Genomic DNA, 15,452 nt, shown 5'->3' on the forward strand with positions numbered 1-15,452 from the left:
AAGTCAACTGCTAGTACTATCAAGGAGTAAAATGTGTCTAACTTGTAAGAAAAGGACCTGCAAGACATTGGGTCTCACTAAGCCCCCTCATAAACACCTGAGCTGTTTCTTAATTTCATACATAAGAGAGAAAAAAATCAGGGTTTGACTGCAAAGATTTTTTTTTTAATTTTTATTGAACACAAGTATTCTGACAGAATGCAAAGTCAAAATTCTCAGTTAGTACTCAGTATTTACACCAGTGAGAATGGAAATAAAGGTGGTGTCAATGTTTCACTTGGTAAAAAGTTTTATAACAAGAGAGAAGGCCCCCAAAGTAGGGAATGCTGGGTAGGGATGTTAATGGAGTTCTGAAAACCACTATCCAAACAGCCTAGAGCGAAAACCTGGGATTTGGAAGGCTCCATAGAAAAGTGTGAAAATATAGTTGCACTTTGCAAGCTGCACACTCCAATACACCATGGTCCTTTCTGGATTTGTGTGGCCTGGGGTGTTGAGCGATTGCTCCACTGGTAGAATTTGACCATTGATGAGTGTTTATGTAAATACACATGCATACACATACACATGTATAAACACACATTCAAAAATGGATAAAGTTGGTCCCTCCTTCAAAGGATTAAGAAAAATTAAGACTAAATTGTTTCATTTAAAAAAAAAAAGATGGATACTGTGGAAGTAAAGTAACTCTCTCTGACTTCAGAAGAATTAAAAAGGAACAGGAAAAAAAAAAGAAACTATGAGAGGTGAGACATACTTATGTGTAAAGGGAGAAGCAGATAATGACTGCTGTCATTAATGCGGCTGACAATAGATAGATTCAGAGCCCCTGGTACCTCAGTTCTCCTGTATCAGAGGTGATTCTGAAGGCCAGCTGAGTGCTAAATATGCCTCCACCTGTTCCTAGCCATCAGAATGTGACTTCCACTTGTGCACTTTAATTAATAATCACCCTTTGAGGTATAGAATGGTGTTTGGTCAAGTGGGCTAAAGCCATCAGCATCCTAAGACGAGGGAATTGGTTCCCCTGGACAACTCTGGTGTTGCAACATATTCCTCTCTTATCTCAGGGCAGTTCTGGGTCTTTCCTTCTTGACTCACAAGCCCCACTCTCTCAATCTGCTGGACATCTTATGCCTCTTTTACTATTATTATTATTTTCTGAAGGCCAATGCATTTAAAATGTATATTTATGCAAGCCCCAGCGAACAAGCCAGGGTTGTGCATACAGGGGCCTCCATTTCCATCCCCAGGAGCTGAAATAATGCAAAAAAATAACTAGAAAATCCCACAACCCAACTGAAAAAAAATAAAGAGCACCCCACATTTAGCAAATGACAAGAGCATTGTTTTTCACAGTTTGAAATCATAATCTAGCATTGCCACTGTTTAGACTACAGAATTGTGAGTACACTGGAGAGTGTGGCTTTAATGGAACGGGCTCAGACGACAGTCTCACCACCCTAACCTCTTCCCTTATCATACCTTAGGAAAGGAATGCATGCCGGAGTATTGGTTTTTGTTTACTTATAATCACCATCATCATTATTATTTAATTTTCTTTGTTTAAAGGCTTCTGTTCCTTTTAAGAGTTATTTTATTTCCTGAATAATTTTTCTGAACTATCTTCTACACCTTCCACAACCAAACTATGTTGAAGTTTTATTTCAATACTATGACAAAAACACGTTTCACACTAAAATATTCACGCATCCACAGTGCACAAGCTTGCAGTTCTAAAGTAGAATGAGGAAAAAAAAAAAAGAAAAATTTCTATACAAAGGGCTGGTCTTACCCTTCTCCCCCCCCCCCCCCCTTTTAAAGTTCCTGTATGCCCCCCCCCCCCCACTCAGTTCCTAATCCAGGATAGTTGTATTATGAATCAGGACAGCAGATCTCACAGGTGCTGTCCAAGTGAACAGAAGGCCAATGTTGCTTTACTTCGACAGATTTCCAAAAAAAGACACCAATTCCCTGAAGCACACATGCTCTTCCGCTCAAATCTAGATTTATGGGCTAAAAAGTCATTGTTTGCATATACCTTTTCATTTGGCTTTCTAAAAAAAAAAGGGGGGATGGTTGGGGTTAAAATGTGTTTGCCAAGACCAGCCCCAACTGTACAATCTCCGCCTCACTTAGCAAAACCTAGGGAGAGTCATCCAAGGAAAGGGCCAGAATGCCTGGAAAAGCAGAGTCTGTTTCTTGGGTATACCTAGTGGGTAATCAGCAAGCAGCTTGGCCCCCCCCAAAACCAAAAGCAAAGAGCCAGAGAAAATCTGGTTTTTACCCAGGTTAGGTAAAGGTAGAGAGAGAAAACAGAATAAGTGGGGAACAGCTACTGTCTATGTTCAGATTTTGAAAAGTCTCCCTGTGTCAAGCAAGTGTGCGAAGAACTTACTACCTCTAGACTGTATCCATTATGTTTAAAAAAAAAAAAGTAGCTATTTTATGTGGACATTGAAACGCAAACCAAAATAAAACATTTCTTGATTTGTAAACACTGGAAAATAATGTTGGCAAAAAAAAAAGAAAAAAAGAAAGAAAAGAAAAGAAGTCTGAATACTGCAAATTGAAATCTACCCCCAGAAGCTGCAATTTGGCATCCTTCCTACAAAACGAGTCTACGTGGGAACTGAATTCAGCTAGAAAGGGTGACACACTTTGCATACTGAACAAATACAAAGTGAACAGAAATTATAACTTATTTATGAGGCTTTACATAGTTCAAACTCGACTGAAAAGTATAAAAATAAATTGTGGACTTTGTTCATTCGGTTAGTCATCGTGCCTGAAGAAAGTACTTCTCTGAAGCTGCTCGGGCGCTAAATCCGAGAAAGCAAAGTATTGTCTTCCTAAACCTAGATTTGTTCTGAGCTTCCTAGATTCTTAACTCGGTGGGGTTTTTTGTTGTCTGTTGGATTGTTTTTGTTAATGATTTCAGGGAACGGAGTGTCCTAGTTTGGCTGTGGGCTCAACCTTTTTTTTTTCTTTTTCTTTTAAATTTCCTTACAAGTGAGTGCACAACAAAGGGATCCTTTTAACAAACCTACAAAAAGGAGATCCCAATTTGTTTACTTATTTGTCTGATTTTTTGATTTTTTTTAAAGGCAAAAGACACTAGAGGAATGAGATATGTGTGAGTGTGTGTGACTCTGTGTGTGTGTGTGTGAGTGTGTGTGTGTGTGTATGTGCACGCGTGCGCACGTGAATGTGATGCTAGAAATGTTCCGGGGAAGTGGTTCTGTCACTTTTTAATTTGATGTTTGCTTTTTAATTTCCCGTCACTGATCACGCTTTGCTCTCATTTCCGTTTGTTTGTGTGGCTTCGTTGGGGACCGTCTTGACTTCTGCTGGAGCTGGCTGGGTTTCTGTCTCCTGGGGTGCAGACTTTCCTTCTACTGGGGCTTTCCTGCAGAAAGTTAAGAAAACAGAAGTGGTCAGTGGATGATCAGGCAGCCCCCTTCCCATTAGTAGGCAGCCAGGCCTCCCTAGGAAGTTCCAATTTGAGAACCAGCCCCTGTCCTGTTGAGGCCTTAAGCTTAATGCCAAGGGTTCTTTCATCAGAAAGGATAGGCGAAAAGGGGGCAAATGCAGCCCATTTCTTAGACTGTTTATCTGGTCCCAAACAGCTGCCAACCCCGAGCCTTAGGGCTGATGATGGTGCAATAATTCCTGGCCCTGAACCCATAGGTAGGAAGGAATGGCTGAGTAATCAAAATGAAAACTCCTGAAGACTGACTTGAGGACACTGTGTTTGCCAGGAATCCTAGCACAGTTAATAATGCTGTGATGACCTTCCCACCCTTGGGAAAATACCCCTGTGTCTCTGGGTAAGGACTGTTTGAGGGCTTTCCTGGGCCACTTGGCACCTGTGGTGCTGCTGTGTGTTCCTGGGAGGGCCTCATCAAAAGTTCCCAAGTTGACCTGGTTTGGCATGAGTGCGTAGGGCCATTTGGTTCCTGTACACTAAGATGCTGAGCTCTTATGAACTGGCTTGCAGGGCTCACAGCTGCAGCCTGTGTTCACAACACTGGCTGCTCACCATAGGGACCTCTCCAAAGGCTAAGGTGGGGAGAATGAAAGTTCCCACGCTCCCCATCTCCAGGGCAAAGAAGATACACGTAGCAGGAAGTTTGTAGACCTCAGGAGATCTCATAGGCATGAGAAGCAGAAGGGAGAGGCCTAAACATGCTCTTGGGGCAGGATTCCACCATGGCCTAAGCTTAACCAACTATCCAGCACTTAAGCTGCATGTGGGGAAAAAAGCTCTCCCTGGTAAACAGTGGCACCACTGGCTCCCCAGCTCTTGGCAGCCTTACGTTACCTATCATTCTGTCCCACCCCTAGAGAATCAGGCATGGGAGGAAGAGCTCGACCTGACAGTGATGAGATTAGGCTCTTGGGGGAAAAAATGGAGGTATCTGAATCTTCCTTGGCCTTTTTCCTTTTATAAGTGTGGCTTCTGGTCAGGTACCCAAGAGATGATAACCTCTTGTTGCTTGCTAGTGCCATGGGTGACCTGTCGGAGCACCTCCTTCTGCTTCCCCAGAGGGCAGAAAAGAATTTGGAACCTTCTTGCCAGGGTATCTTCCCCATCCAGGAAAAAGAGAAGCTACTTCCAAATAAAACATGGTTCATGTGGCCTAATTAGTGATCAAGTGGCTGCTTTCTGGGGTCTCCCCGTCTTTTCTCCAAACCCTTTGCCTCAATCCGTCCTCTATGAGCTAGCTAACTTTCCTTCTCCCCTCCTCCCATAATGGACCGAGAAAATGCCAAGGTTAGTGGGAAGACACATCTAACAGGAGGACACAGCACAGCACCAACGCACAACACCACAGGATATAATCGACAGCAGATTAAGAGAGGCCATACTCGGTCTTTGTTGGTGCAGGCGACACAGAGCTGTCTGCAGGGGAAGAAGCAAGCTCAGGGGCTTGCCCGCTCGCTGCAGGGGCGGCGGGAGGAGCAGAGCCCAGGGCTGCAAAGACATCTTTTGCAAGGTCAATCTCTGGGGTCTTGAAGGTCCCTTCGTCCATTTTAAAGTCCTCGCCCTGGGCGGGTTTTGCAGTGCTGACGGGGGCAGCTTCACTCTTCGGGCTAGTGAGGGTCATGGCCGCCTCTGTCGGGCTCTTCACCGTGCTGGGCGGAGTGGGCTCCTGGTCAGGGCCTTTGGTGGCGGCTGGCTCCTGTTTGGCCTCGGGGGGCTCTGAAACAGCAGCCAGGGGACTAGTGGAATTGGTAGGGGTTGGAGCGGGGACTGCCTTATTCCCAGGAGGAGTCTTGGAGGCCTCAACCACATTGGTGGGGGCGCTGGGGCTGAGGACAGCCCCCTGGGTGGCCAGAACACTAGAAGACAAATTGCTAGCTGCAGGAGTTGAGGTCGGGGTATCGCTCAGGTCAACAAGGGGGGCAACTTTAGGGGCTGATGCAGGTGGTGGGGAGGAGACAGACACTCCCGGGCCCTTAGAGGGAGTGGCCTGGCCAGCTGGCACTGAATTTGAATCCGGAATGACTGTGGCTGGAGGGGCAATGCTAGAAGTCAGGGTTGTGGTCTCACTGGTGGGGCTGTTCTGAGCAGTGGCAAAAGTTTCGGTGACAGTGTCAGAGTTAGTGGTGATGGTGGTGACAGAAGGCAGCATGTCCTCAACAGTGGCTGTGGTGTCAGCTGGCAGCCTGTGGGGAGGACAGGAAGTAGAAGAGAATAGACAATGAAGCTGAGACGTGACAGAAGAGCAGGCAGAGCAGAGCAGAGCCAAAGCCGGGGAGAGAGGGACACGAGTGGTAGGGCATGCTGTTATACATGCACACGCACATGCACACACACACACACACACACACACACACACACGCACACAGAAACAAGGAGAGCCGAGAGAGAGGAAGCACACCCCCAGGAGGGCGGGAGAGAAACAAGAAAGAGACGACACTAGGAGGAGAGGTAATATTTCTTCTGCTCTTCCTTTCATCTCATCCTGCCAGCTCCCACTCAGGCAGACTAGGCTGGCTCCTGCTACTTTCTACATCAGGGTTGGCTCATGGGGTGGTTGGGTTTTTCTTGATCTGCTTAGCTCTACGAATGCTCCTCATGTTACTAGCCAAGGCAGGGAAAACCCTGAAAGCTAGGTTTACCAGAATGAGTAGGGGTCTGGCTGAGAACAGGGGAGGGGAAGACAGGGCGAAGGCAGCACAGCAGCACATCAGATACCTCTATTTATCGATTAGAAAAAAAAAGTCAGACACAGTCAGATGTTGGAATTAAAGTAAACCAGGAAAACCCCTAAATGGCCCATGGCACTGACAGTTTTACAGCCCTTGAAACCAAATTCCATTTAGCATCATGGTATCCCACACATCCACCAGGCAGCCACATGTATTAGCATCTTGAGCGTTCATTCTTTTAGGCTGTAATGGGGTCTCCAACTGTCTCAGTCCAGAAAAGCAGAAGAAATTTCCTCCAAGATTCAAATCAAGTGCCACCTTTGACAGAAATGCCTTCCCATACCAAATTACCTTGTATTCTTTTCCCATATGCTTGTTTATTTACGTGTTGTCTCCACTAATGGAATGTAAGTTCCTTGAAGGTAGGGATTACTTCACTTTTGCCTTTGTATCTCCAGGGCCTAGCACGATGTACCCAACACAGCAGGTGCTCAATGAATGTTTGATTGATTGGTGTAGCATTGGAGGAGGGGTGCCTCAGGTTCCTTGCTGGGCAGCTGCTGGCAAACCAACTCTCTCTACCCATCCAGAGCAAACCACAGCTGACCTTCTGAGTTAACCTTCTCACACTTTCCTAAGAGGTCACTCTCCCTAGGTCTCTAAGGAGATTCAGGGGGTCACATTTAGCACATTTAGGTAGGTGGTTTCTCAAGCAAACTGCCCTTGAAGTTAAAAGTGTTTAACTTCCAGCCTGGTGGGAATTGCTGTTTCTAGTGTGCCTAGGAGTTGTTGTGGCAGATGGGTGAAGAGCAGGAAATCAGGAAGATTTGTGGTCCTGTATTGGAACTCCAGACCCCACCCATGTTCCCCAGGTGCCCAGCCCACATACTCTGGCTCTGTCAGTGGTGTGGTCTCATTTGGCTCTGTGTGTTTCCCTCCATCATGGTTTGGGGTCCGTTCCTCTTCTGTCCGCACCTCTACTATGGGCTCCTTGGACTCATCCTTCCTGTAGAGAGAGATTGCCTGCTAGATCCCAAGGCACCCAGCACTAGGGCTGGGTGAGAGGATTTTGATCTAGAGACTTGTTAGAGCTAGCGGGAACTGAGTTTCTCTCCTAGCTAGCTGAATTAAGTAAAGACATTCTGAAAATGAGCTAGTGGGATCCCAATTTCCCTCTTTCTTTGCCCCTAGCCTAATCCAATGCATCTTTCTAACTTTCTGGTGGAGGGGCAGCATGGAGTTTCTGCTGCCCGAAAAGAGATTCTGTCTCTCCAGACCTTAGAGACAGGTGCTAACTAGCCACTAACTAGCCCTCTTTCATCTTGGTTTCTCTACAATCTTTTCTCCTGATGCCTCTTCCTCAGAGTAGGGTAGTCTCTGCCATGTACTAGTTGTATGACCTTAGGCATCACTTAACTTCTCTGGGGCTCAGTTGCCTCATCTGATAGATGGGGAAGGTCATTTCCATTTTAACATTCCAAGATAGATCTGGAACAGGCCTTAGCCACTTCACTTTCATAAAGGAAAAGCTGAGGCTAGGAGAGGGTGCATGCCCTGTTCTCAGTTGAAGGAAAGCCCTTGTTAAGCCAGAGCCCTCTGACAAGGAGGGTGTGGGTACTTACGAGAATGCAGCTTTGCCTTCCTCCATGTCTTTCCCTTTGGCTCCTGGGCCAGCTTTTCCACACAGGTTGACAGCAATGCACATAAGCAAGCCACACTTGTTCAGGAAGTAGCAGGTGATGTCCACAGCCACCAAGAGGAGGACAAAGATAACAATGAGGATGCCCACAATGGCACCGGTGCCCAGGCTGGTAGTGGGGCTGCCATTGGCTTGAGAGACCAATCAAGAGGTGGAAAAAGAAAAAAAATAATGGCTGATGGTTAATGGATGGTGAAAGCCAGAAGCCCCCCAACCCTGAAAATCAGTCCTGGTAGGGTCCATGTGATAAATACAGGATACCAACTTCCAGTGGCACCTTTGTCCTCTATTAGGTATTAGACCGACATCATGACCTCCTTCTTATCATGTGTTAGGGAGGTCAGAATGGCATGACCTTATTTCACAAGGGCAAGGCTCAGATTCAGTGGGACCTAGCTATTTGAGAGTAGAGCTGGGATCAAAAGTCATATCTCCTGATTTGTTCTGTTTCCACCAACCAATCTTACTCAGCCTATCCCACTGTTATCTTTGGTTAAAACCAGAGGGGCTGTTCTGTCAATAAGTCCTCAGACAGAGTCCTTACTCTTCCACAGATCAGCAGCCTTAGACTGCACTGTGTGCCTGGGGGCATAATATTGAGCCTGTTGGCTTAATCTCTGAGGCATCTGCTTGTTCACCCTGTGGGTATAGAGAGTGGACAAGGCGGAGTCTGCTGAGCACCACAGAGGGCATTTCTTTAAGACCTCTTCCTGTGGGTACCGTTCAATTCCTTGGGTATAACTAGGTCCCACAATAATTTGTCCTTTCTTCTCCTGTTTAGGAAGAGCCCATAAGATTTAGTACCAGTAGCTTCTCCAGATCCTATGGTTTCCAAGGTTCCAAGGCTCTGAAGGTTTGAGGGGACAGGGGAGAGGCAGTGAGGGTGCTGTGAATACTCACCATTTGTGAACTCAGGCTTGGCTTGGCTCAGATTCCAGTGAAAGTGAACATGCTCACACACAGACAGAAGCACATGCCCTCATCAGACAAAATATACGTGCCTCAGTGGATGAACCCTCACTCACGCACCTCATTCATTCTCAGGCACTCCTAGATTTGGCTAGGCTTGCCTCCAATGAGTCTGCTTCCCAAAGGCCTTTCACACTACTTGGCATTCATCTCCCTCCTCATCTTTGTAATCCCTTAAAAGCACAGATCAAATCCCATCTCCTACAGTCTGCCTTTTATCACCCCACTTGTTACCTCTTTAAATTACTTTGTATTACTCTTCTATTTTATTTTTGACTAGACCCATTAACTTCATCAGTGTAGGTAGCACCTAGGGAGCCCTTTCTCTTCCCAAGCAGACTGATATCTGCTCTGCAATGTATAGTATTAGGGAGTTGCCTGGGGTCCTTGAAAGTGGAGGGACTTGCCCAGGGAGGGTCACACAGTCAGTGTCAGAGGCAGGAATACATCAAAATATATACGTACGTACATATACACATATATGTGTGTGTGTGTGCATGTTATATTTGCTTATCTTTGCACATGTGGAAAGAAAAACTCCAAAAGGGAAGAAAACTTTCAGCATTAGGACTTTTGTTTTTGCTTTTGTGCCCCCTATACCTAGCCAGATGCTTCTTTGCATATATTAACTGCTTAATGAATGTTTGGTGCATTGAATTCTAAACTCCTCAGGGCTTTGGTATCATAGGTGTCATCAGATAAATCCCCATATTTACCTCTGAGGTCATCTCTTTCCTGACTTCCTCACACTCTTCATTTTGACAACGTCAACATTTCAGGTACCTGGGAAAGCCTTGTCATAATGCCCAATTTCAACCTGACCTATTTGGGGAATGAGTCAATCAAGGAAGGAATAAAGACTATATAAGTTGACTCTGAATAAATGGTGATGGGTAGAAAAGGACAATGGAACTTAGAGAAGTAGAAAATACTTTCTAAGGAGAAAATTTTTTTTCCGGAAAAATTATGACTACAAACTTCCCTTCCTTGTCTCTACTGATCCACAGCTTCAAAGAATATGAGAGTTGGAAGTTTACTTAGAGTATATCCATTCAAACTGGTATCTGAAGGAATCTATCCCCTCTATAACACCTACCCTTTATGTGAAGATTTCTCATGGTGAGGAACCCATTACTTCCTAAGTCACTTCATTTCATTTTTAGACAGCTCTAATCATAATTCCTGATATTAAATTGAAATCTGCCTCTCTCTGACATTCTTTATTTCTTCCCATAGGGCCAAGCAGAACACATTTTAAAAATCCTTTCCCATCTGATATCACTTCACATATCTGAAGAAACCTGCCCAAGTCAAGCCTGTTCTTTGGAAGGTGAGTATGAGGCAGGGGAAAGGTCAGGAACTTCCTAACAGCTGCAAATATTGCCATGGCCCCTGCCTCAATCAACATTCCCAGCCCATTATACCTCTTCAGCCAATATGCCCAGCAGTATTCCAGCCATCCATCACATAGGATAATGAAATGAACACATAGCCCATGGTACTTGGCACCAGAGGTGGGGCCATATATCTTCCCCTTTTAATGTAGTCAGAGGTCTTGGGGGACTATTCAGTTCACAGCAGACTCCTCCACTCTGACTCTGTAAGTGGTTTAATCTGTGGACTGTCACATTACTTTCTCTCAGCTCAAAAATTTAACTTGTATAAGAGCCACAAGTCCATTTCCCTAGAAACATGTCTCAGGGATATTGGTGAGAAACCCAACAGTACCTTCAGACACAACCTGCTTCTTAACCTCACAGCTGGAGGCAAATGTGTGTGGTCTTTGGAAATACATCCAGTGTCACTGGGCTTTCTGTTGGGCACAACAGTGAAACCTGCCTTTCTCTTTACTTCCAGATGTTTCTTCTCTTCCCCTGAGTTTTCTCTATCTACCCCAGTTCTTAGGACACCTCCCCCCCCGCCACTACACCCATTCCCACTCTTTCCCCTTACATGCCAGAGAAAGACTAGTTAAGTGGATTCAGTCCTGATCACCCCATCCACTGGGTCTCCAGGGCCAAGAGTACAACTGTTGACACTCCTTATGACTCCGGCTACAGATAAGAGGGCATTCCTGGCTTTTTACCCTTTTTAACACTTTCTGAAGATGATTTTTAGGTAGTGTTAAGAATATTTGCAGTTGTTTCTTCTATGCCCTTATTTCCCATTTATTCTCAACTCCATTTTGAACCTGAATAAGAGAATGAAGTGGTGTAACCTACCTCACTGACACTTAGGTAGGTCCTGGGATGGTTCTCTGTATGTGCAAATCACCCTGAGCTTGGACCATTTTTCCATTAGCAGGGAGCATTTAGGGCATGGAGCTCTAAGTGACTAGCTGCTATTAATGCCAAATACCCAGCTCAGACATCAGCCCCAGATGCCAGACACCAATACAGACATCATTTTTTGAGAAAGACAAATAAAAGCTACTTTGAAAGGTGAGGGGTTGGTGTATTTTTTTCCCTCTTTTTCCCCCTTGTGGTTGTTGGGGAGGTAAGGAGAGGATGTCTGTTTTCTGCATTTGCTTGTACCAACCACAGTTGTAAAACTCAAACACGAACACCATTTTAACTGGGTTGGATAACTTTGAAAAGAGATTATTTGGAAAGTTATATTCTGAAACACTAAATGCCATTCACATCCCATGTGTAATGGCCCCCTGAGGTCAGTCTCCTGGTGAACCAATTCAGTTCTATACTGTCTTCCTCTCTTAAATCCCCAGCTCACTTATCATATCACTGATTATGCCCTGCCAAGCTTCAGCCTTGGATTATTCCCATCATTCTCTTCCTTTCCTCCTGCACATGTGCTGTTGAATAAAGGTGGAGAAAATCACACAACCATTCTGACTGGGACCATTACAAAGTTATGGTACACAATCTCAGATGGGCCCTCACTGATGCTAGGCAATCCTACTATACTTACCTTATCAACTCACTATCCCACTCTCCACAGTGGCTCTTCCAAACCTTTTCATCCCTCTTCAAACCTCCTGTAGCTCCCTCTCCCCTGGCCCGCCCATCTGAGAATCTTGCCTTATATTTTACCAAAATAAAAAAAAAGTTGAGGTCATTTGCCAGGAGCTCCCTCTTCTTTCCCTTTTTCATCTCCTATTACTCAGATGCTTTTGCTACTATCTTCTCCTTCACTCCTGACTCATATAATGAGGTGGTCTTACTCCTTACCAAGGCTAAACCCTCGATTTGTTCGAGTGATCCTATCCCATCTCATCTCCTCCAACCCCCTCTCCCTGTCATCTTCACTCTTTTACTTATTTTAAACCTTTCACTGTCTATTGGTTCATTCCCTAGTGCCTACAAATATGCCCATGTCTTCCCCATTCTGAAAAAAACAACCCTCAATTGTTCCTTCAATCCCTGTTAACTACCATCTTATTTCTCTTTGGCCCTTTGTAACTAAACTCCCCCAAAAGGCCATCTATAAAGGGTATCTCCACTTTCTCTCTTCTTCACTCCTTACAATCTGAACTTCCAAACTTATTATTCCACTAAAACAAAATTACCAATGACATCTTAGTTGCCAAATCCAATGGTCTTTTCCCAGTCCTCATTCTTCTTGATCTCTCTGTAGCCTTTGGCACTGTTGATCACTCCCTCCTCCTTAATACTTTCTTCTCTCCAGGTTTTCAGGACACCATTTTCTCTTGGTTTTCTTCCTACCTATCTGACTGCTCCTTCTCTGTCTCATTTACTATCCAGGTCATATCCTCTAATCATAGGTATCTCAAAAGGTTTTGTCCTGAGCCCTCCTCTCTTCTCCCTCTATAATATTTCACTTGGTGATCTCATCAGCATTCATGGATTTAATTACCATTTCTATGCTGACAAGTCTCAACTAGCTTTCCTGTCCCAATCTCTCTGCCTTCCTCCAGTCTTGCATCTACAAGTGCCTTTCAGACATCTCAAACTGGATGTCCATATACATCTTTAACTCAATATGTCCAAAACAGAACTCATTGTCGTTCCTCCTATACTCTCCCCCACTCCTATCTTCCTTATACCTGTATGGGGCCAATACCATCTTCCCAGTCCCTCAGGCTGTCAACCTGGTAGTTGTCCTGGACTCCTCACCATCTCTTACTCTTCCACCCCATATCCAATCTGTTGCCAAGGCCTGTTCATCTTACCTTTTCAACATCTCTCAAATATTCCCTTTCCTCTCCTCTGACACTGCCCCCATTCACTCTGGTGCAGGCCCTTATCACCTCACACCTTGACTATTGAAATAGCCTGCTGGTGGGTCTATCTACTTCAGGTCTCTCCCCTCTCCAATCCAGTCTCTATTTAGCCACTAAAGTGATTTTCCTAAAGCACAAATTCAATCATGTCACCCCCACCCCCACTCAATAAATTCCAATGGGTCTGTATTGCCTTCAGGATGAAATACAAAATGCTGCCTGGTGCTCAAAGTCCTTCACCTCCTGCATTTCCAGTCTTCTTACACTTTACTCCCTCCTACATACTCTTTCATCCAGTGATACTGGTCTCCTGGCTCCGTGGTACTCTATCTCTCAGCTTTGGGCATTTTCTCTGGCTATCCCCCCATGCCAGGAATGCTCTCCCTTCTCAAATTTGCCTACTGACTTCCCTGGCTTCCTTTAAGTTCCAACTAAAATACTACATTCTCCACGAAGCCTACCCTTTTAATTCTAGTGCCTTACTCCTTAATTCCTATTTATCTTGTATATACCTTGCTTCTTATATATTTGTTTGCATACTGTCTCTCCCATTAGATTGTAAGCTCCTTGAAGGCAGGTACTGTCTTTTGCCTCTTTTTGTATCTGCAGTGCTTAGCTTGGTGCCTGGCACATAGTAGGTGCTTAATAAATTTTTATTGATTAATTCCAAAAGTCCTGTCTCTGCCAATTGTTTTCCAAGTCCCAAAGGATTTCTGACACTGCCTCCAGATCTCCCCTGCTCTCTGGGCCTGAGGCTGGGGCCCAAGGTGAAGTTTGGTGGCCTCTTTTGTCCTCTAAAAGTATGCTATGATGAAGAATAATTGTTTCTATGGCATGAAGCTTAACCCTCAGATATGTGCTCCTCTTAATGAGAACTGTTCTTTTTCTGAAGTGAAGCCCATACAGAGACAGAACTGGACACAGATAGATGAGGGACACAGACTGTTAAGAAAGAAGATGCCACTTGAGTTGAGTGCAGCAAGTCTGGCCTTTTAAAGGAGGTGCTAAACTCCCCCAGCTGGAGAGAGAAAGCACTTGTGAAGGTCTGGCAATGAGAAGACCTAGGTATAGAAGGCATCAGGCAGATGAAACACCAGATGTTCAGGATCTCAGGAGAATGTTGAGTCTATGAATGCTAGGTAGAAGAAAGCTTGTCCTATGTAAGATCTTACAAAGGGATAAAAATAACAGACCTATCTCCCTGTAGTCTCTCCCTCCAAGTCTGACTTCATGAAGCTTTGTAAGGTCTATCTAAGTATTAGGGGAATCTAAAGCGTCCTTTCTTTTATGAGTTCCCTATCAACTGGAGAGTTTAGAATTACAATCCAGAGTCAGAATTTCATGGCCCAGGACCTCCTATCCTCTAGAGGTCGTTGCCTAGAGGAAACCAGTGTTTTCCTTCTCCAAATTAATTCAAAAAGGTATCTACTTCTCTAAGTCATCAGGGCTTTAAAATGGAACCTGAAGGTGCACTGATTTAGCTTATGACTCCTGACTTAGAGTCACAGTGCTGGAGGTTTGGGACATTAGGGCAAACAATACAACTGCTAGCAGCTGGGTGTAGGGCTGTGAACAGCAGCCCCAGCCTCACTCAACACAGGCAGAATGACTTCAGTCAAAAGCCTGGAACCTGGGAGTTCCTGTTTTGGCTCCATCTTAAATTCCTTCAGGTAATTTGGCTACTTCCCCTTGGGCCTTTGAATGGAAATCATACTGATTGACCTGCAGGGCCAGAATGGAGGAGTCAGTAACAGTGGTGGGGAAGAGGGCTTGGTCTGCCAAAGAGAATATCTTAGACTTCCCTCTAAGAAATATCACTCCGTTAGGCTTCCATCATGGTGGGAAAATGATCTAAGAAGTTTTGAAATTTGGTCTTCTAGGTCGCCAGGAGCGTTCGCTGTGACACTGGGTGTTGCAAAGGCATTTAAAAAAATTCTTTTCCATCAGGAACTAGAAGAGGCCCAGGAAACCATTGGTCCATACTAGCCATTAATGATAGTGTTTTTATTGGCTGTCCCTTTGGCCAGAACTTCACCCAGGTTACTAATCAGGTTCAATTTAAACAACAATCTTGGTATTATCTAGTAATCCAGAAATGCAGTTATACAAGAGGTGAACCAGGGAACTAATGAAACTCTCTAGAAGACACAGCTCCAAAATAAACTCAAAACACACTGGGCAGTTCACACGAATTGTAATTTCTTTTTAATAATGCAAAGGTGTAAACTTTATAAAGGCCTCACTGATTATCTACACATCAACATTAGCATTTCTTGTTAGTAGAAAAACATGATCCAAACCTGCTGCATAAATATTCCAAGAGTGAGCATGGAGGGCCTGGGGTTTGCCCAGTGTATTCAGCCCTGCTACAGAAATCAAAGGCAGGGGCTGCATAGCCAGAAGGAAAGCACCCATTACTACAGG

General features: G+C 44.8%; 1 protein-coding gene across 3 annotated transcripts in view; it reads right to left on the minus strand.

Moving 5' to 3' along the window:
- Positions 1 to 1,861: 1,861 nt before the first annotated feature.
- NCAM1 (neural cell adhesion molecule 1) overlaps positions 1,862 to 15,452 on the minus strand; it is a 454,728-nt gene continuing 441,137 nt past the window's right edge. For 2 of the 3 annotated variants that reach the window (XM_027847323.1, XM_027847322.1), the window contains 3 exons: positions 7,782 to 7,989; positions 7,049 to 7,165; positions 1,862 to 3,409 (listed from right to left, as the gene is read on the minus strand). In XM_027847323.1, coding sequence (XP_027703124.1) covers positions 3,289 to 3,409; positions 7,049 to 7,165; positions 7,782 to 7,989 — 446 coding nt within the window. In that variant the 3' untranslated portion in view covers positions 1,862 to 3,288. Of the gene's footprint in view, positions 3,410 to 4,872; positions 5,674 to 7,048; positions 7,166 to 7,781; positions 7,990 to 15,452 lie in introns of all 3 variants that reach the window. The other variant, XM_027847324.1, reaches the window with a different exon arrangement.

The sequence above is a fragment of the Vombatus ursinus genome, unplaced genomic scaffold (genome assembly GCF_900497805.2).
Source record: "Vombatus ursinus unplaced genomic scaffold, bare-nosed wombat genome assembly UNPS02015398.1, whole genome shotgun sequence".
NCBI classification, from domain to species: Eukaryota; Metazoa; Chordata; class Mammalia; order Diprotodontia; family Vombatidae; genus Vombatus; species Vombatus ursinus.